Source organism: Chelonoidis abingdonii, chromosome 6 (genome assembly GCF_003597395.2).
Source record: "Chelonoidis abingdonii isolate Lonesome George chromosome 6, CheloAbing_2.0, whole genome shotgun sequence".
NCBI classification, from domain to species: Eukaryota; Metazoa; Chordata; order Testudines; family Testudinidae; genus Chelonoidis; species Chelonoidis abingdonii.
Window position 1 is genome coordinate 37,376,094 of NC_133774.1, and position 21,535 is coordinate 37,397,628.

Here is a 21,535-nt window from a genome sequence, read left to right on the forward strand (position 1 = left end):
TCCCCCAAACAGATGAGGTTCCAGCAACTCGCCATTGCTCCAGGCTGGGATATTTGGAGTGGAAGGCTGAACACTGGAAAGATTCACTGATTGCACTCCACACCTGGCTGAGCAAACAGAAAGGGGATTTTTAAAATTCCCAGGGCATTTAAAGGGCAGGTCACCTGAGGCCAGGGCAGTAGAGTTTGAACTGATGAGCAAAGTGGCTGAGCAGGCATTCTGGGATACTTTCGAATACCTCTGGAGGCCAACAACAGCACTTTTGGTGGCCACAACTGCAGTGCTGCTTCACCGGTGTTATTCCCCAAGCAGAGGTGGAGTACATGCAGCGCTGTAGCCAGGGAGATACAGCGCTGTATGTGCCTTGCAAGTGTGGACAGTGAGTAAGTTGCAGCGCTGTAAAGCCACCGCCAGCACTGTAACTCTCCAGTGTAGCCAAGGCCTCTGATGCTTTCAAGGCAAGATTAGAAGTCCAGTTAAAATCAATATTAAAATTCAAGAATACGTGCACATATTCAAGTTCACTACCATTCTTTTTATCATCCACACCACAAATCTAAGTTTACTATGAACAGACTTCTGAGACCACTGGCAAATCAGTAAACTTCTCATGAAAACTTTCCTCCGTTTATCCCTAATGTAATTTCATCTCTTTCACCCTTTTGTTGGGTGTGTAATTCCTGAAACTACAGAATTTCTCCAAAGTACTTGACGTTTTCCTGTTGTCTGTGAGGGGCCTCTGAGCACTACATAATACTAATATGCACAGATGCACACACCAACTTCCTCCATCACTGGACCCCCACCCCATCCCTTTATTAAAAGGATCACACTTTCCCAGGCTGAATGTAGAATTGAGCTTATAGTCATTACGGTAACCTGAAAAGGCCCAGATATGGAGTACTGGCCTTTAAAATGTGACACTGTGAACTGCGCTTAAATACACAGGTGCTAATATGGTTTTAGGACACGGGTCTGCAGCTGTACTGTCGTGTCCTGTGTTCTTCCTGTACCTCATGAGTTTAAGCTGCATTAGAGGGGATCAGTCCGGGGATGGAAGCTATTGAAGATCTGTAATAAATATATATAAAACTAAGCTCAAATCAAATATTACCTGTGTCAAGGAAAAACATAGTCAGTTAAAACCAATGATTTATTTGGAAAATTCCTGAGAAGCATATTGGAGAATCCACATGAAGGATTTTGACGCTATGGATCAAAAATAGTGTCATAGTCCCAATATATAAAGATCAATAAGACTTGAGCCTTCTCCCCCTCAAGTTGTTTGAAAAACTCCCACTAACCTTAAGAGTACAGGATCAAGACCATATTTTGCAAATCCATCGCAAAATCTATACACGAGAAAAAAATACAGAAAAATCTGTTCCAAGGGACAGGAAAGTTATTCAACATTTATGCTCTGTCTACACTACAAGTATAACTTTGTTGGGTTTTGTGGTACCCAGTTACAATATGGTTGTTCCCCGGGCAGAGCCAACCCAGCTCCAAAACTGCTGATGGTCCCATCCACCTGTTATGCTATACAAAGCACACAGGATCTTTTATACAGGAGAAGGCAAAAATGCCGCATTTATGGAGAATACAGCAGTTAGCATATGCTTTTCAGTCATACACATGCGCGCACACATATGTACACACAGAGTCCTGCCAGCTGATGTTTATAGTCACCAGTCCAGAGTCTGGATCAATCTAGTGGCCATCCAGATTGGTCACAGAGGGGAGCCAGGCTCTGTCAGTCACGATCCAATCTTCCTGGAGTATAGCAAGATGAACCCAAACTCCCATGGCAAAGCACCCTGTTCTTATAGTCTTTTTTCTCTGTTGAAATCTATGGATTTTGCTGTGTCAGTCTCTGTTATCTTCTGATGTAAAATTCCAATACACCTCTGAGAGGGTCATCCTTTCCTGGTTTCGATTCAGTTAATTTGTTTTGTCCTTAGGGGTGCCAGCCTTACCTCAGGGTCGTCAATCTGCCCTTCCTTCATTATGGATGCGCATTGATAGTTCTCTGGTGTCGTTAAGTCTCTTCACTCCTTCTTCCTTGACCATCTGGCTATAACAATGGCCTTCACACCTTATCTTTTCCTGATGCATATATTCCTCATTCACACAAACAATCTTTTACAGAGACCTTCAAAGGTACACAACAGTTTTTACTTGAGCAAGAAAAGTCACTGTAAATTAAGCCTTCCTAAATCTTATTATCAAAATTTACTTTGGGGCCCAGGCCTTCAACATTCCTCTAATCTCCTTAACATAGAGACAATACAAGATCCTGTCTCTTACTTTCTAAACCTTAAAACAAAGAAATGTATATTTAACTAGAGTGCCTAATTTGTAATACATACAGGAAACCACAGCAGACATTATAACTTATCCTAAGACAAAAGAGTGACCATAATCAGTCAGAAGGATTGTTCTGGTGTCTCATTCCTTTCTGCTATTCAAAAAGGGTGGCTGGCAGGAGGAAATCAAATCATACATTAATTCTCATAGTACATTTATAAAATCTTGCCTCCATACATGACAGACTTTAGCTGCTTTGTGACTGGCTCCCCTCAAGCGCTGGATCATTAATGTTGGGGGGCTGCCAGCACACAGTTTGGGGAGGGGAGAGAATTTCCCTGAATTCTCCCTGCAAGTAAATCTCTTTAAAAACCAAGCCCAACTCCATTTTGAAGAGGAAAATGTGTTTGGATAGAGCCAGAAGAGTGAAGTAACAGCATCATCCCCAACTTTTACATAGGGATGTCAGCCTGTTCTTGGAAAAAAAAGTGTGTAGCTAGAATAATAAAGAGAATGTTAAAGAAAAAAAGGAGGTGTCATAAACAGATAGCTAAGGGTTAATGTTTCTTTTACCTGTAAAGGGTTAACAAAGGGAACCAAACACCTGATAAGAGGACCAATCAGGAAACCGGATTTTTCAAAGCTTAAGGGAGGGAATTTGTGGGTGTTTCTTGGTCTTGGGTCTTTGTCTGTTCTGTATGCCTTCTTCACTATGAGCAGGATCTTTTTCCAGCCTTCTATCTTCTGTTCCCTTGTAAGTTTACAAATGGGCTCGCAAAAGTATTAGTCTTAATTGTTTTGCGTGCTTTGCCATCTGTGTATCTGGCCTGGTGGAGTCGTGTATTGTATCTTGTTGCATATAGTACTTTAAATTGTATTGCTTTTTGCGATAAGGGCCCTTGTTTATCCCTTTTCTACTGTTTATTCTTTCCTAATAAGTTGAAACCTGTATTCTACAATTATAGCGATGTTTTTTTTCTTTCTTTTTTATTAAGTTTGCTTTTCAAGAATATGATTTTCTTTTTTTGTTGACCGGCCCCGGAGCCCCCGCCCGCCTCCTCGCCGGTGGCCGGCGCCCGCGTGGTCTCGGACCCCGAGCCCCCCACACCGGAGGTGGGGAGAAGGAAGACAGGTGGTATGATCTTTAGTCGCCGGGGGAGGGGAAAAATGCTCTCTGATGTTTAAGCGGTTTTCCTGAAGGTGTCCAGGTCGCGGGAGAAGCTACGGGGCGATAGAGAGAGATCCATTTTCTGTTTCTGTCTTTGGGTTTGTGTTTATGTGCGAAGAGGCGAAATTCTGTTGGTGGAGAGATAGGTGGGGGAATGCGATTTATTTTACACTTGTTAGGATATCAGGGCATCCTGACGTCTTGGGGCTGGTCCCACAGGGAAGGTTTTGGTGCAGGACCCAAGCTGTACCGCGCATTGAGAATTCCTTTGGTGGCAAGAGGTATCAGAAGTCTAGCTGGGGTAATTGGCTATGAGGCTTTTCATGCTGCCGTTACCCCATCTTATGGCGACGCTTAAGGCTCAGATTTGGGAATTATTACCATGACAGATGGCCGGGTAGGCGATGTTCTTCTCCCTTGGTTGCTATCTTTACTATTAACTCATTTTCTTTCTACAGTTTTAATACCGTTTATTTAAATGAATCGACAAATACTCAGGTATAGATACCCACCAATAGTAACATTTAACTCCTCTGCAGCCGGCAGGCTTGAACTGGTCAACCTGCTTCACCCATTCCCGATGAGAACTATCCATTTCCATAGCTGCGGCAGACCATTGTGGAGCATGGTTGTATTATTGTTTGCTGCGTTCAAAACCTGGAAAAGTTATTTCATGACGCTTGACCACCGTTGTTGAAAACCCGCTACGATCTTCTGCTTGCCCCGACAATTGAAAATTGAAAGACACACAGCTTGTTTTGTTTGAGTCGGCCATGTTCTTTAGGGTGTTAACACATTGTTCATAGGGATTGGTGCTGATAAGTTTGTTGTTGCTACCACAGAGAGCATCCATTACTTTGATCTTCTCGCATTTTAGTTCGCAAATAGCCAATCAATAGCCATTCGATCATCGACTCTCTTTAATGGTATTTCTCAGAGTAGTCTTAGAATTGTGCTAGTCAGTACTATGCACTCGCTGCTCTGCATCTAAGTTGAATTCAAAGCCCAGTCAATCATCAAGCCGGCAATCCCCCAAAAGGCAGATGAGTTACTAAACCGGGGGTGGGCAACTTTTTGGCTACCCGCAGACGGCCACATTGGAACGTTGCATCAGATGTATGGGAGAAGGCCAGTCGATTAGGAAGGCTGTGTATTGGACCTCCCAAGCAGCTGGCCCCTAACCCCTATTTCAACCCCCTCCCACTTCCCACCCGCTGAACTGCGACGCTCGCCCTAGACCCCAACCCCAATCTTGTGGCTCTCCCCCAAACTCGTCTTTATCCTTCATCTTGGTCTCTAACCACCACCGCTCCAATCCCCTAGCTCTTGACCCTCCCCGGCCTCGGGTCACCCACTCCCACGGTGCCCAAACTAACATTGCTACTACCTTAGCCCAACCTCTCTGCTCCCAGTCCCCTGACTGCTCTGACCCCTATCCACACCCCCACTCCCTGACAGGCTCCCCGGGACTCTCACGCTTAGCCAATCCCCCCATCCCCCGACCACTCCCCAGAACCTCTGCCCCATCCAACCTCCCCCTGCTCCCTGACTGCGCCCTGGAACCCCTCACCCCTTACACAACCCCCTGGCCATGGCCCCCTTACCATGCCACTCAGAACAGCATGTCTGGTAGCTGTGCCACCTGGCCAGAGCCAGACATGCTGCCACTCTGCCCGGCAGGAGCACGCAGCCCCACCACTCAGAGCGCTGCCCATGCGGCGGCGTGGCTGCAGGGGAGGGGGAATAACAGGGGGAGGCTGGGGGCTAGCCTCCCTGGCCAGGAGCTCACGGGCCAGGCAAGACAGTCCCATGAGCCGGATGTGGCCCATGGGCCATAGTTTGCCCACCTCTGTTCTAAACTCATGTTTGTGTCACCCTCCATCTCTCCTACCTGCAAAAAAGGCCTATTAAATCCATGGTTTTATTATGTATTATTTGTATTATTATTATTATTACCTCTAAAGTGACTGAGCTTAGGTCTGGAACTCAGATCTCACCACTGCAGTGCATGACGCTACCACTTGGCCACTAAACCGCTTTCTTATTTATTTATTTATTTTTAAAAGACCCAAAGCCCTTAAAAGTACATGACTCTAGCAGAGGAGGACATTGGAAATTATAAGAACATAAGAATGGCCATAGTGGGTGAGACCAAAGGCCTACTCAGTCTAGTATCCTGTCTTCTGCTAGTGGCCAATGCCAGGTGCCCCAGAGGAAATGAACAGAAGAGGTTCAAGTGATGCATGTCCTGTTACCCATTCCCAGCTTTTGGCAAACACAGGCTAGGGACACCATCCCTGTCCATTCTGGCTAATAGCCATTGATGGACCTAGTCTCCACGAATTTATTTAGTTCTTTTTTGAACCCTGTTATAGTCTTGGCCTTCACAACATCCTCTGGCAAGGAATTCCACGGGTTGACTGTGGGTTGTGTGAAAAAATACTTCCTTTTGTTTGCTTTAAACCTGTTGCCTATTAATTTGGTGACCCTCAATTCTTGTGTTATGAGGAGTAAATAATTCCTTATTTACTTTCTCCACACCGGTCATGATTTTATAAGCCTTTATCATATCCCCACTTAGTCATCTCTTTTCCAACCTGAAAAGTCCCAGTCTTTTTAATCTCTCCTTATATGGCAGCTGTTCCATACCCATAATCATTTTTGTATCTCTGCATTACTTTCTACCTTGGTCTATTAATCAATCCATCCCCGTCCAGATATGATCCACTATATAGTTAAACTACATTTTCAAAGCAGAATGAACATACGAGAGTAAAACTGGGCTCACCACCTCCTCTGCACCACCTGAGCGAAGTGCACTCACTGGTGCCTCTGAACCTTAATTTATAATTGACCTACTGTTTTAGAGGGCTGTTTTACTGAAACTAGCCCTTTTGGGGAGAACAGTTTCTGAGTGTCAATTAGAGTGACAAGATGTCCTGATATTAGGGTCTTTCTCTCAGGACCACCCAGAGGATTCAGGATGCATGGGTCAAAGCAATTTTGGGGACCCCTTCCATAACAAAAAAGTTGCAATACTATAAAATATTATATTCTCGGGGAGGTCCCTGTGGGGCCTGGAGCAAATTGCCCCACTTGCCCTCCTCCCCCAGGCAGCCCTGCTTTCTCTTATATACCCAACTATAACCCTTCCCCTCCAGAAGAGTCCCAGTAGCTCACACTTGCTATCTGGTCACCCTTATCTCACTGCCTGTGTTTTAAGGCCTCCACCTACATTCCTACCTCAGTTTCCCCACCAGTGCTGGCTCCATGCACAACCTACAGGCAACCAAATCATCAGGCAGCCCTAACACTTGAGCCAAATACGGCAGGGTTAGGAAGGAACTGTTAAGGCGCGTCCGATCAAATTCAGACCGGTCATTCCAACCAATCGAACTCTCTCATGCAAATAAGCAGTACAGTACAGGTGGGGGATTGGTTGCGCTACCTCTTACGTCATCGGGGGCGCCACAAAGGTTACCTGAGCCGACCGGGGCTAGAAGTAATATAGACTCAGCGCGAAGCCGCGATGATCTCAGCGACAGTCTGTGCCTTCAGCTACGCCTGCGCACAAAGTCGCCAGCCTTGGGACTCCGGAGAGAGTCTGGCAGCTCCCCCGCCTTCCCCTCCCCTATCGGGGGAAGAGGCGTGGCCCGGGCGCTGCGGGACCCACCCCAGACGGGGGGAGGCGCCGCGCTGGACGCCAGGCCCGGCCCAGCTCAGGGAGGAGGGGCTGCCCTGCCCGGCGGGGTCACCATGCTGCGGGCCCTGCTGCGGCGCTGGGCGTCCTACAGGTACCGCTTCGTGCCCTGGATCGCGCTGCACCTCCGTCACAAGCGCAGGTGAGGGGGCGGGGGCACGCGCCACCCAGCCAGGCCCAGCGGCCTGGGAAGCCGCCTGCGGTGGAAACAAACCGGCCCCCGGGCGGCAGAGCGCGCGACCCAAACGCAGCCGCGGGAGCCTGCCGCGAGCAGCCCGCCGTAACCGCAGGGAGGGGCGTGTGCGGTGCCGCTCGCGGGCCCTTAACGCTCTCAGCTGCTACTAACCGCCACCTGCCTGAGGGCGGTTGGCGCGGCGCATCCCATTCCCAGCCGGGCCCTGTGGAGGTAAACGCGGGGATCGGCCATCTCCTGCCTCCCCCAAATCGACGTTCTAAAAGTGCGGCTCCCACTGCGTTTATGCCTCAGCTGTTTTCAGATCCACTCTGGTTTGTCGTCCCAGCAGAGGGAGTATCAGCACAAGAACTGGTTTCACTGCTTCTAGGCAGCGTCGCCAATACTAAGCAGGGGGACAAGGCAATAGGAACTCAGTTCCTATGTCACTGCAGGTGTCAGCATCAGAAATTCCAGCTCCCTGTGCTGTAGCTTTCTTAGGGCCTGGCTACACTAGCTGATGTAGAGCACTTTGAGGTAAACCAGCCTTCCTGGAGCGCAGTAGGGAAAGCGCTGTAGTCTGTCCAGGCTGCCAGCACACTGGTGTGGCCACATTAGCAGCTCTTGCAACAGCCTCAGAGAGAGAGCTGTGCATTGTGGTAGCTATCCCAGCATGCAAGTGGCTGCAACATGCTTATCAAATAAGGGGGTGGGGTGGAGTGTGACAGGGAGTGTATTGTGTCTATGGGGGCGGGAGAGAGTCGGTTTTTGGGGGGATGAGAGTATGTCAGCATGCTGGCTTGGAAGTTCAGACAGGAGCAGACCTACCCTCCCCCTGCCTCTCTCACACAGCATTCCACAGTAATGGTTGCTTTGTCTCCGAGCAGATAAGCAGCAGGCTGTTAAATGGAGCTGTCAAAGGGCACATACAAAACAATGACAAGAGTGGCCACTTGACTTAAACGGATGATGAGACGTTTCGGAGGCTGATCAGAGAACAGTAACATAACACCTCAATCACACTGAGGCTGGGGCGCTCCAGCGGGGGCGCATCAAGCATCAAATGTTATTCCACGTGCTGAGGTGGAGTACTAGGAGCGCTCTCTGTGCCTTGCCAGTGTGGATGGGTAGTGAGCTAGTGCGCCCAAGCCTTCTTTAATATACTGTAACTTGCAAGTGTAGCCAAGCCCTTAGCTCTGCAGCAGTGACAGAAATGAAATGTAGCAAGAATATATTTTACTGTGTAACAAATACAAAGCTGAATCACAGAGGCTGAAATCCTGCCCCCATTGAAAACAGTGGCAGAATTTCCTTTGATTTTAATAGGAGCAAGATTTCACACCAGAGCAGGATGCTTAACTAGTAAGTTTCTTTTTCCATATTAGTTTTTCAGGGTAGAGCTGCATTTTAAGGACCATAGAAAATCCAGGTCTTCATGCCTACCCAATGATCCAAATGGAAGCTTAGAGTAACATTTTCAAAAGTATCTTAAGTGATTTAGGACCTCACATCTCCTTTTCAATGTGACTTAGGTTCTTAAGTGCCCAAGTCCATTTTTTGAAATGAGATTTGGCCTTCAAAGTCACTTAGGTGGTTTTGAAAAGTTTATTGTCCTAATTTTTTATATGGTGAGCGTGACACGATTATACTGATAGCTAAATTATCTGTCCCCAGATCCATATGTTCAATGCACTAAGAAGTTATGTTCTTTTTCCTTTCTTCTGTCTGCTTGATCACAGTGTTTACTACCGGTATTGCCACATGCTGTTTACCTCAGTCTGCTGCTCTGAGATCTTAGATCTTACCCTCTTCTACCTGTGTCCCCTACACATTTTAAAAATCAAGGAATATACTTTCAAAGAGGTACAGCATCAAACTGTGGGATAGTCTTCCAAGGGAAGTGGTAGCCATTAAATCTCGAGTGAAGAAAGCATTTGTTAATGTACTGTAGGGAACAATTCTACAATGGTGGGAATTTGGATTAGATGGTCAAATAGGTCTTCTAATTTATGTAGTAAACAGCAGAAGCCCTGGAGTGAATACAACATTCAAATGATTATCTGATGGAACTAGTAAGTATCTCAAGCCAAGTTCTTGTCATTTAATGATCTCAGCAGAGCTCTTCTAATGAATCACACCCTTACAATCATTCCTGGGCTATCTGTTATTGCAGTGGTTTTCAAAGTGCAGGTCACGACCCAATAGTGGGTCGCGGAATGGAAGGCATTGGGTTGCGGTGGCTCTAGTCAACACCACCAACCAGGATGTTAAAAGTCCTGTCCGCAATGCTGCCTGGCTAAGGCAAGCTAGTCCCTACCTGTTCTGACATTGCTCTGCGCCCCAGAAGTGACCAGTAGCAGGTCCAGCTCCTAGGCAAGGGGGCCCCGTGGCTCCACACGCTGCCTCCACCCCGAACAGTGGGTCAACACTCCCATTGACCCTGTCTCGCACCCCAATCGTGAGCCCTCTCCCACACCCAGAACGCCTCATTCCTGGCCACAGCCCCCACCCTCCAAACCTCTGCCCCAGCCCTGAGTCCCTCCCAAACCGCTCATCCACAGCTCCGTTGGGTCAGGGGTATCAACAATTTTCTTCAACTGTGTTGTGAGAAAAAAAGTTCGAAAACCACTATAATATGGTATGCTTGTATACTTACGCAGGGTGTCTTAACTTAGCAGAAAATGTAGCTTTATAACATCTTACTGATCTTACCATATTACAGAATCCAATTCTGAATAAAGTCGGAAACTAGAAAAGTAAGAAAGTAGATTCTAATCTTGCTATTCTCACACCTTTGTGTGTTTAAAAAAAATAATAAAAAAGTCAAAATAACTACAAAATCAAGAGTTTTCATGTCATCAATTTTAAGTGTTCAACCTAGCATAGGATAATAGTTGAAAAAGTTTGGAAATTGTTGTTTTTGGGTTTTATTTATGCTCTAAAATTCTTTCTTAACAGCCAGTTCAGGTGGGACTAGATGAGAATGAGACATCAAAAATTTTCAGAAGTGCCCAAGTGACTTAGACAGGTAAGTCCCATTTTCAAAAGTGACTTAGGCACCTAAGGTGAGATCCACAAGGTGGACTTTAGTGTCCACTGCCACTTTAGGCTCCTAAATCCAAAATTTAGATCCTCAGAACCACCCTCAGCTGTGGCCTAACCCTGTAGGCACTGAAGTTTCCATGGTTTTTCGTGACAAAGGGCTTATCTGGTTTAGACACCTGACTTTAGGAGAGGGTTCATGGTTGTGAATCCTGAGTGGAGAGAGGAGCCTCCCTTTAGCCCAGAGTTAGGCTATGTCTACACTGGCAATTGAAGGACAAAACTTCTGTCTTTCAGAGGTGTTAATGCTCCCCCACCTCCAAAAGACAAATGTTTTGCCACAAGTGCCAGTGTGAACAGCGTGTTGTCGGCAAGAGAGCTGCCAAACAGTGGCTACACTGCGTGACTTTTAGCGACAGGACTGTGGTGACACAGCCATATTGCTAAAAGCTGTGTAGTGTAGACATAACCTTAGACATCTAACTCCCTTTGAGGGGCTGGCTGTAGGCCACACCTCTCCCCACAGCTTTTCTTATTGGCTCATTTAGGTGACTCCCCATTTAGCACAGTGGTTTCTGCTAATTCCTTTTTAGGTGCCTACCTGTCCCCCATGCATTGTATAGGGAGCCTGGCCACCTCACTCAGGGCTATGAATCCCACTTGGCAGCAGGGACCACTAGGTACTGCAAATGCTCAGCGTAACTCCTTCTTTTGAATATCACCCTTAGGAACCTAACTTTCTCACTGACTTTCAGTGAGATTAAGGTTTCTAAGCACCTACGTCTCTTTAGAAAATGGGATTTAGGCTTCTTAGTAATTTAGGTATTTTTGAACATTTTACCCATCGTTTGCATCTAAATTTAAACCAGTTTTTTTAACAATGCTTTAACCAATGCACAAAAAGTAGCCAGATGAGTAATATTTCTTTTTAAATTCAACAGGATCAGTCAGGCCTCTTTTTGATAGTAAAATTACTTGATATTAACTAATGGAATGTTTTTCTAAGAAATATATATTAGAGCCTCACTAATCAGCACACTGTTTGATCTGCACAGCAACTGTTACTTTCTTCACCACTTACCACAGGTATAATGAGCAATGTATTGTAATGAGGTATCATTAAGTTTCAAAGCTCGCATAGGCCAGCAGCCTGCATTTTCAAAAATGCATGTACAATTTAAGGTTGCATATGCATGAAAGAATATCCTTTTGTATTGCTTGTTTCAGCCATGTAACATAAAAGCAATCAAGTGCTTTTTGTTGCCATAAAATTTCTATCTGTCAGTTCTTATAGGAAAACTTGATGCTAGAATATTTTTTCTCTTCTGCCACAGGACCATCCGATACGTACCAGAAAAGTCCAAAGACAAAATTATCTCTGATGAAGATGTCCTTGAAACACTGCTGAAAATCTTTAAAGCTCTGTTCATAAATGACTTAAGTAGACAAATGGACTTATTTGCCTTACTTCCAGAAGTTAAATCCAAATATCTGGAATTACTGACTATTCAGTATAAGAGATCAAAAACAACTGGTTACAACCATCAAAGTCAAAATATCTTTAATCCAGAAGTTGTTCTGTTTAATACATTAGGGTTCAGTATTACTCGAGATCGGAGTTCACTGATTTCTGCTGGAACAGGAGTCTTTGTTACCAAAGGTTTTGTGCCAAAAGGGGCAGTTGTATCTATGTATCCTGGTAATGAAATACTTTTTGTCATTTTTTCAAATAAGTTAAACATGATTTCTAACTACATGGTTACTGATTGCATGACTGAATTGGTATCTCAATTTTAACTTTTTTAGCATTTTATCTTTGATACCTTGCCAAAATCATAGGTTAATATTTGTAAAGGTATTTCCATGTGTAAACTGATTTGGAGAGCTTTTTGTGATAAAAAGAGAGGTTATATTTCATGTTCTCTGAGTACCCAAGATCTGGTTTGAATTAGTAGAAAATTTGTCCCTGATTTCTGTAAGCACTAATGCACATGAGTAATTGAATTACATGGGATTGCTCACATGCATAAAATGAACCAGATCATGTTCATAAAGTTGTTCATATGCATAAGTATTTGCAGGATTGAGTCTATTAATCTCTCTATCAATATCAGTGGGCAATATAGAAAATTTTCACAGCACAAAGATATATTTATAAAATTAAGAATGAAAGTAGAATGTACAAGACCAGAATAGGGGAAAAATGGGACTTTGGTCTGACTCCTTGTCTCTTGGAGTATCATTAGCTTACTTTGCTTAACAACATTTTTAGTTCCGTTAGCACTTCAGAGCCAGTACAGCCGTCTGAGAGCAAGCTGAATTCTGTTCTGCTGTGAGCATCAACACAATCACCAATTAAATTCTTATTGCACAATATTTATTGCAATTGGTGATGTAAGAGGCAGAAATCAATAATCAAATCCCAGGATGAGTTTGAGTTGGCCGTTAGGAACATCAGCCTAAATTTTCATCTCTTGTTGGGACCATTTGTGCTTCTCTGATGGTGGAATCTGGATTTAGCTGGGTAGCTGAGAATTACCCTGCCGTAGGGGAGTTCTCACGTGGTATAAAGTGATATAGCCAGGTCTGTAGCCAACTGCTCCTCCCAGTGGAGAAACAGGGAAGGGGTGCAGGGCAGAGTGGAGTATGCATGGACTACACCAGGGCTGGCAACCTTTCAGAAGTACTGTGCTGAATCTTCATTTATTCACTCTAATTTAAGGTTTCACGTGCCAGTAATGCATTTTAACATTTTTAGAAGGTCTCTTTCTATAAGTCTATAATATATAACTAAACCATTATTGTATGTAACGTAAATAAGGTTTTTAAAATGTTTAAGAAGCTTCATTTAAAATTTAATTAAAATGCAGAGCTCTCTGGACTGGTGGCCAGGACCCGGGCAGTCTGAGTGCCACTGAAAATCAGCTCACATGCTGCCTTTGGCACCCATGCCATAGGTTGCCTACCCCTGGGCTACACCTATTCTGTGTCTCAGTTGGTTTATGGTCCTGACCTAGAGAGACCATAGCCAGTTAGCTTAAGTTAGAGCAGCTTCTAAGGTCTAAGATGATGGCACAAATGTACCATAAGAGGGCAACTGCTGGACTGGGGAAACATCAGATCAGTGCAGTTCTGTCCTTTCAAAATTATTAATGGCAGTTTATGAACTGAGGAAAGAATAATCTTATCCCTCTGCAACCTTTGGCTTCTGTCTGGGAGGCTGGATCATGACTAGTAACCCTGTTTTGACACTTTTATTTATTGCCTTCTAAAATATCCATGTCTGTCTTACAACAGGTACAGTATATCAAAAGTATGAGCCCATCTTTTTCCAGTCCATTGGCAATCCATTTATTTTTAGATGCATAGATGGTGTACTTATTGATGGGAATGATAAAGGAATATCAAAAGCCGTGTACAGGTAAGCAGTCAAAAGAAATAGGAGAACAAAAATCTGTTCACGTATTGAAAGGTATTATGGTTATCTAATGACACTGTTATCTGAAACCAAAAGTAGTTGGATTTATCTGACTTACCCTATGGGGAAAAATAAAATAAGTATCATGTACTGTATTATAAGATGCAGTGTAGTCAGTCTGTTCTCTTGTAATGAGGCTGGCAGCTATTGGCTGTGATATATTAATATCACATCATGTGCCAGTCTGTACATTTGACCAGACTCACTTTGCTGAAAACTGATGCTTAAATAGCTGTGTTATTTTTTTATAAAGAAAATATGCTGAAATCTAGGTCTGATTCCGTATAAAGTTGTAAAAGTACATTTTCAGGTTTCTAATTAAATCTGGTTGATGGAAAGAAAAGAAAATCTTTCCATGTCACAGAGCATGAACTCTGTGGTACCAAGAGGCATATTATCTAGCCCTAACTTGCCTTTAAAAAGCATTGAATAAAGCAGGACTGCAGAAGAGTAAATCTGTACTTGAAGAAGCCTAGGGGCTAACATGCACTTTAGCAAATTTTAGTTTCCAGAGAAATTCAATTTACAGCAACATCTGTGCAGAATGCAAACATGCATCCAAAATAGAATTAACAATAATGACCAGGAAACAACCTGAAAGGACAGTCCCCTTGTATCTAGTTTGGGTTCTGGGAACAAGACTGAGGCTTACCTTGTAGTGGCCTTCTCCACACAGCCCAAAAGGGAAATTAAATGTAATGATATTTCTTTAAAAATGGTGCGTTTGGGGATATTTTTGCTTATTGTAAGAATGCCCTCATTTCAGCTTCTCTGGTAGATTCTGTTTTATTTAGTCCTTTGAGTTTTGATAGAAACCATATATTCCAAAGCTGGAAGGGACCACTGTGATAATCTAGTTTGACCTCCTGTATAACAGTTATATTGTTTAATATTCTCTTTTTTAAAGGATCAGACTCTTTTGAATACCAATTTTATACTCTAATGAATCAGTCAAATGCTGTTGGGGAAATGTAACCTAAAGTAACTTGTGAGTATTTCCAGAAGTCGAAATAATGGTCAAAAGAAGCGTCAAGAAAAGAAACCTATATTTCTAGTTAATATTGTGATTCCTTTCAGATCATGCAGCAAGAGGGATCAACTTGGTCCTTTTCAAATGAGTGACGTCACTTGGCTCACACCTGCTGTGCTAAATCCACTGGCAGTAGGGCAGTATGTTAACAACTGTTCACACAGTAAGTTGGAAGGTACAGTTTCTAGTCTCCAAGCTGACTTTAAATATGGAAATGACTTTTGTTGGAGGTGGAGCACTGTAATTGATAAAGAATGGTTTTCCATCCAGCAGTGACCTTTTCAAAGAGGCACAAACCCACCTGATGGTGTAGCAGTGGTTGTCAGGCTGAAATTTCCAGTAATTAATGGGAATTGGGTATCCAAATCTGCAAGGGCAGCTTTGAAAATCTTATGTTTATGTGGTCTGCTGATGCCTACTGGTCCTGTCCTGCTAGTGTGCAGAATTCAACATTTTGAAAACAAAAGCAGTAAACTTGGACTGTAGGGGAAAGGAAATCCATGGACTAGTCCCTCTTATGAAATGCTCTACTGAATGGAATAGTTGGAGAACCTCGTATATTGCATAATGTTGTTACTACATAATTCTTCTGAAAATTATTTTGGCAATCTCAATGCATGGTAAACATTTTTGAATGAAAGCTTTTTTACATCACAATTCACTTACTGACTAGAAAAGTGTTTTTTGATTAAGGAAGTCTCAAATCTATGTGCAATAGATGACTCCAGCAACCTAACTACACTGTGGGATACAGAGAGTGGGGCAACTTACCCTAATGCCCTTCCTCAATACAAAATATATAACTATAAAATTCTGAGAGACTGGATCGCTCATGGGATTAGTTGTGAGATAGGAAGTGTTTCATGGTCCCCAGAGACTCTGCCTGTGAAATGAGTGGGGATCTCAGTGTATTGCCCAGGAATAGGTATCCACATCATAAATAAACCACTATACAAGTGCCACCAATGTAGGCATCCTGACCAAAGAGGCTAAAGCGTGAATGGTCATAAAGATACAGCTAGATATTATTGATGCTATAAGCTCCATTCTGAGCTATGCAAGCTGGGCACCTTGGTGGTCCTATGGATAACAAGAACTACTATTTAGTTAAATTAGGCTGAACTTGACCCCTGCTCAGGGGACCAACACAAGGCCTACACACCGCTTAAGCTTTCAAAATAGGGCTTAAATGGGGCTTATACGGTGCATAGGTCTTCTGCTGGCTCTCACCACAGGGGTGAATTTCACTCATAATGAGCACAGAGAGTACTTTTTTCAGAAGAATACTTTGCATTTACATATATAAACAGCATACGAATTTCTCAGTCCTGTATAAGATTTTTTTTTCCCCCCCCCCTCTCTCTCTATCTTCCCCCCCACCCCGCCTCCTCAGACAAGGCAGCCAACGTCTGTTATCAGGAGTTTGATGTGCCTGAATATTTTCCAGTAGAACTGAAACAGTATCTTCCAAATATCGCCTACAGCCATGACATGCCGATGTAAGTACACTTACATGTTTTCATAGCATCCAAGAAGCCAAATTAGTAAGTGAACAAAGTTCATTTCTTCTGAGGTGAGCTACACAAAAACACAGCACTGTTAAGAAAGAGTTCGCTTTTATAAGGGAATCTCTTTTATACCTGCACTTATCAGCATAGCTCTGGGGATGAATTTTGTTAAGCTATTACTAGAGCTACCAAGGAACAATTGGTGAATTCCACTGAAACAGTAGTTATTTGCTAAAGAACCAGTGGGGCCCCTGGATGATTGAGATACAAAAGGAGTGCTTAGACGATAAAGCTATTGAGGAGAACTAAATGGATTCTTTGCTTCAGTCTTCAGGGCTGAGGATGTTAGGGAGATTCCCAAACCTGAGTCAGCTTTTGTAGGTGACAAATCTGAGGAACTGTCACAGATTAAAGTGTCACTAGAGGAGGTTTTGGAATTAATTGAAGAAACAACATTAACAAATCACCAGACCAGATGGCATACCCAGAAGTTCTGAAAGAACTCAAATGTGAAGTTGTGGAACTATTAACTAGGGGTAAGTGTCCTTTAATTGGCTCTGCACCCAGTGACTGGAAGAATAGGTATATCTCCAATTATATATTAGCTATCTCCTAGAACGGAAGGGACCTTGAAAGGTCATAGAGTCAACCCCCTGCCTTCACTAGCAGGACAAGTACTGATATTGCCCAGACCCTAAGTGGGCCCTCAAGGATCAAACTCACAACCCTGGATTAGCAGGCCATTGCTCAAACCACTGAGCTATCCCCCCCTCGATGTAACGCCAATATTAAAAAGGGCTCTAGAGGATCCCAGCAATTACAGACTGGTAAGTCTAACGTCAGTACCAGGCAAATTAGTCGAAACGAGTAAAGAATAAATGTCAGACACATAGAAAACATATAATGTGGGCAAAAGTCAACATGGTTCTGTAAAGGGAAATCGGTGTCTTACTAATTATTAGAGTTCTTGAAGGGGACAACAAACGGACAAGGGGGATCCGTGGACATAGTGTACTTAGATTCCAGGAAACCCTCTGACAAGTCCCACCAAATGTTCTTAGGTAAATTAAGTTGTCATGGGATAAGAGGGAAATCCTTTCATGGGTAGAACTGGTTAAGACAGGGAACAAAAGTAGGAATAATGGTAAATCTCAGAATGGAGAGGGTAACTATGGTGTCCCCAAAGTCAGTCCGCACTAACCTACAATGCATAAATGATCTGCAGAAAGGGTAAAAAAGTGAGGTGCCAAATTTGCAGATGATACAAACGTGTAATATAGTTAAGACCAAAGCCTGACTGGAAAACTTCAAAAAGATCTCACAAAACAAGTGATTGGGCAACAAATGGCAAATGAAATATAATGTGAAATGTAAAGTAAGCACGTGAAAAAATAACCCAACTATACATACAATATGATGGGCCAATTTAGCTACAATGAAACAGGAAGATGATCTTGGAGTCATTGGATAGTTCATGAAGATGTCATGCTGGTGCAGAGGCGGTTAAACATAAAAAAGGGGATAGAGAATAAGAAGGAGAATATATTATTGCCTTAATAAATTGATGGTATGCCCACACTTGACTGCGTACAGATGTGGTCTCTCATTTCAAAAAAGATATACTGGCACTAGAAAAAGTTCAGAGAAGGGCAACTAAAAGATTAGGGGTGGAACGGGTCCCATATGAGGAGAGAAAAGAGAGACTAGGACTTTCAGCTTGGAAAAGAGGAACTAAGGGGGATATGATAGAGGTATAAAAGACAGAGCGATGTGGAGAAAGTAGATAAGGAAAAGTTATTTACTATCCCATGAACAAGAACGAGGGTCACCAAAGAAATTAATAGGCAGCAGGTTAAAAAACAATAAAAGGAAGTTCTTCACGCAGCGCACAGTCCAACTGTGGAACTCTTACCTGAAGAGGTTATGAAAGGCGGGACTGAAACAGGTTTAAGAGAGAACTGACATAAATGCATGGAGGTTATGTCCATTAATGGCTATTAGCCAGAATGGGGTAAGGAAAATGGTGTCCCTAGACTCTGTGTCAGAGGTAGAGATGAAGAAGAGATCACTTGATCATTGCCTGTTAGGTTCACTCCCTCTGGGGCACCTGGCATTGGCCACTGTCGGTAGACATGATACTGGGCTAGATGGACCTTTGGTCTGACCCAGTATGGCAGTTCTTATATTTTTGCTTGTTTTGTATACAATCACAGGAATGCCTTTAACTTTAATTCAAATGTAAATTTGAAATTGGGACAATATTCCTTATCAGATTAAAGTAGGTGATATTTGGTGTCTGAACTGATTAGCATCATCCTCTTAATATCCCTCTCTTCCAATTCATTCCAGATAAGAGAGCAAGCGGATGAGTTTGCTAGAGGAGATCCACAATATTTTTATATTCAGGCATATGCAATTTGAAACTACTAGAGTTACAAAGGCTGGCAAAATAAAGACTGTGATAGAAAGGGTAATTGATCTGTAGCTGAATAGTCACAAAATCCTGGCTGTGAACTGAGATCTTGTAAATGTATTCTTTACAAAGAATCTGAAAACGTTCATTTTTTGAAATCTGAGAGAATTCACAGCAGGATTAAAAACTGAACAGATTCCAGCATCAATTCTGTTTTTGAATGCAGTGAACTGCTAATCTTAAATATATTCTAGAATTCAAAGTTGTAGGTGGATCAGCTAGAACTTTTCATGGGGTTCTGGAGCTATTTCAGAATGGTGGTTTTTGGGATGAGAGTGGTTGGCAATATCACGGAAGAAACTATCACTAATCTCAGACAAAAGACTTAGTTAAGGCAAAATTAAAGCTGAGAATACGTATTAATGACTTAAGGGTAAATAAGGAATGTAATTGAATTTTTTTGTCCCCAAAGTTAAGATACACATACAAGAAACCCAAATATTTGACAAGTGTGGAAATTCACCATAAACAGATCCAACCTACCTTAAATTTACCTGCTTAGGGCTCATCTACAGTTGGAAATTACAGCAGAGATTTGATTGCCCAGTTCCTATTAATTTTAAATCCAGATTCCTTCTGTGACTTTTAAAATCACATCATAGACTTTAAGGTCAGAAGGACCATTATGATAGTCTAATCTGACCTCCTGCACAATGCAGGCCACAGAATCTCATACTCCTGTATCAAACCCCTAACCTATGTCTAAGCTATTGAAGTCCTCAGATTGTGGTTTAAAGACTTCAAGGTGCAGAGAATCCTCCAGCAAGTGACCCCTGACCCACGCTGCAGAGGAAGGTGAAAAAACTCCAGGGTTGTATTCTCTCCTTTAACCATTTCATTATCCACCTTTCAATTTTCATATTGATCCCCATGTTTTCCAGTTTAGCTCATAATTCCCCATGTGGAATCATATCAAATGCCTTACTGAAATCGAGGTAAATTAGATCCACTGCATTTCCTTTGTCTAAAAGAGCTGTTCCATCCTTGAAGAAGGAGATCAGGTTGGCCTGGCACGATTTACCTTTTGTAAAACCATGTTGTATTTTGTCCCAATTATCACTGACCTCAATGTCCTTAACTGCTTTCGCCTTCAAAATTTTTTCCAAGACCTTGCATACTATAGATGTCAAACTAACAGGCCTGTAGTTACCTGGATCACTTTTTTTTCCCTTTCTTAAAAATAGGGACTATGTTAGCAATTCTCCAGTCATACAGTACAACCCCTGAGTTTAGATTCATGAAAAATTCTTGCTAATGGGCTTGCAATTTCATGTGCCAGTTCCTTTAATATTCTTGAATGAAAATTATCTCCCCCCACCACCATGTAGTCCCATTAAGCTATTCGACTTTGGCTTCTACCTCGGATGTGGTAATATCTACCTGTCATTCCCATTTGTCATCCTACCATTATCCTTAAGCTCTTCATTAGCCTCATTAAAGACTGAGGCAAAGTATTTGTTTAGATATTGGGGACCATGCGTAGATTATCCTTGACCTCCATTCCATCCTCAGTGTTTAGCGGTCCCACATCTTCTTTCTTTCTTTGCCTTTATTTCTGTCTTTCCTAAACAGCACATACCTTTCAATACCTGTGCTCTAGTCATGACTACTATTCCACCATGTTTCTGTTATCCCTATATCATCTGGTTTCACTTCCTGCACCAGTAACTCTGGTTCCTCCATTTTGTTACTTAGGCTCCTTGCATTGGTGTACAAACATCGTAGTTTTTGTTGTTTGGCTTGGCTTACATTCTTTACCCAATTAGGCATAGACATTCTACTGCCAGTATCAACTATTAGACTGGTGTCTATATTACCCTTCCTCCTTATGTCTATTCTCCTGCCCATGGTTGTATCCTTTCTTACTTCATTTTCTTCCCTCTCAACGTTAAAATCTGGTGTGGAGATTACCTGAATATCTCCCCCAAATTCCTAGTTTAAAGCTCTCAATTAGTTGTGCCAGGCTCCATCCTAAAAGTCTATTTCCCTCCCTACTCAGGTGAAATCCATCCCATCTGTCCATGAATGCCTCCCAGTGGCCATACATCCCAAAACCCTGCTTATAGCACCACTGCCTGAGCCATCTGTTGATCGTCATAATCTTGTCACACGTTTGTTGCCCTTCTCTAGAAACAGGCAGAATCCCACTGAAGATCACCCGAGCCTCAATTTCCTTAAGCATCTTCCCCAGCCTGGCATAGTCTCCTTTGATACGTTCCAGCGAGAATCTAGCTGTATAATTCATTCCCACGTGAAGGACAATCAGTGGATTCTTTCCCGCTCCCATTAGGATCCTCCTTAGCCTCAGGTCCACATCCCGTACCTTAGCACCAGGCAGACTGCACACCCTTCTGTTCTCCGGATCAGCTCTGGTTACAGGCCTCCCTATCCTTCTCATTAAGGAGTCCCCAATCACATAGACCTGCCTTTTCCCTGGTGATGGTGCGATTCTCTGGTCTGTCCTGTTCCCTCTGGCTGCAAGTCCTCTCGGTTCCTAGTCTCCTGTGCAATCCTCTGCAACCCATCCCATATCCTCCTGGGGCTCATATTTGGTGGTATCTCCATTGACTTTTCCCCTCTACCTATAGGACTAGCTGCTTTGCTTTTCTTCCTTGCCCTCTCACTTTCAGTGACCATCTGCTGTGCCCCTTCTTCAT

The 21,535-nt window shown here is 43.2% G+C and overlaps 1 protein-coding gene across 4 annotated transcripts in view; it reads left to right on the forward strand.

Annotated features, from left to right (window-relative positions):
• Positions 1-7,152: 7,152 nt before the first annotated feature.
• SETD9 (SET domain containing 9) overlaps positions 7,153-21,535 on the forward strand; it is a 28,051-nt gene continuing 13,668 nt past the window's right edge. For 2 of the 4 annotated variants that reach the window (XM_075066964.1, XM_032775511.2), the window contains exons 1-5: positions 7,165-7,317; positions 11,724-12,088; positions 13,687-13,810; positions 14,945-15,072; positions 16,291-16,396. In XM_075066964.1, the coding sequence (XP_074923065.1) occupies positions 7,232-7,317; positions 11,724-12,088; positions 13,687-13,810; positions 14,945-15,072; positions 16,291-16,396 (809 nt within the window). In that variant the 5' untranslated portion in view covers positions 7,165-7,231. Of the gene's footprint in view, positions 7,318-10,305; positions 10,376-11,723; positions 12,089-13,686; positions 13,811-14,944; positions 15,073-16,290; positions 16,397-21,535 lie in introns of all 4 variants that reach the window. The other 2 variants (XM_075066965.1, XM_075066963.1) reach the window with 2 other exon arrangements.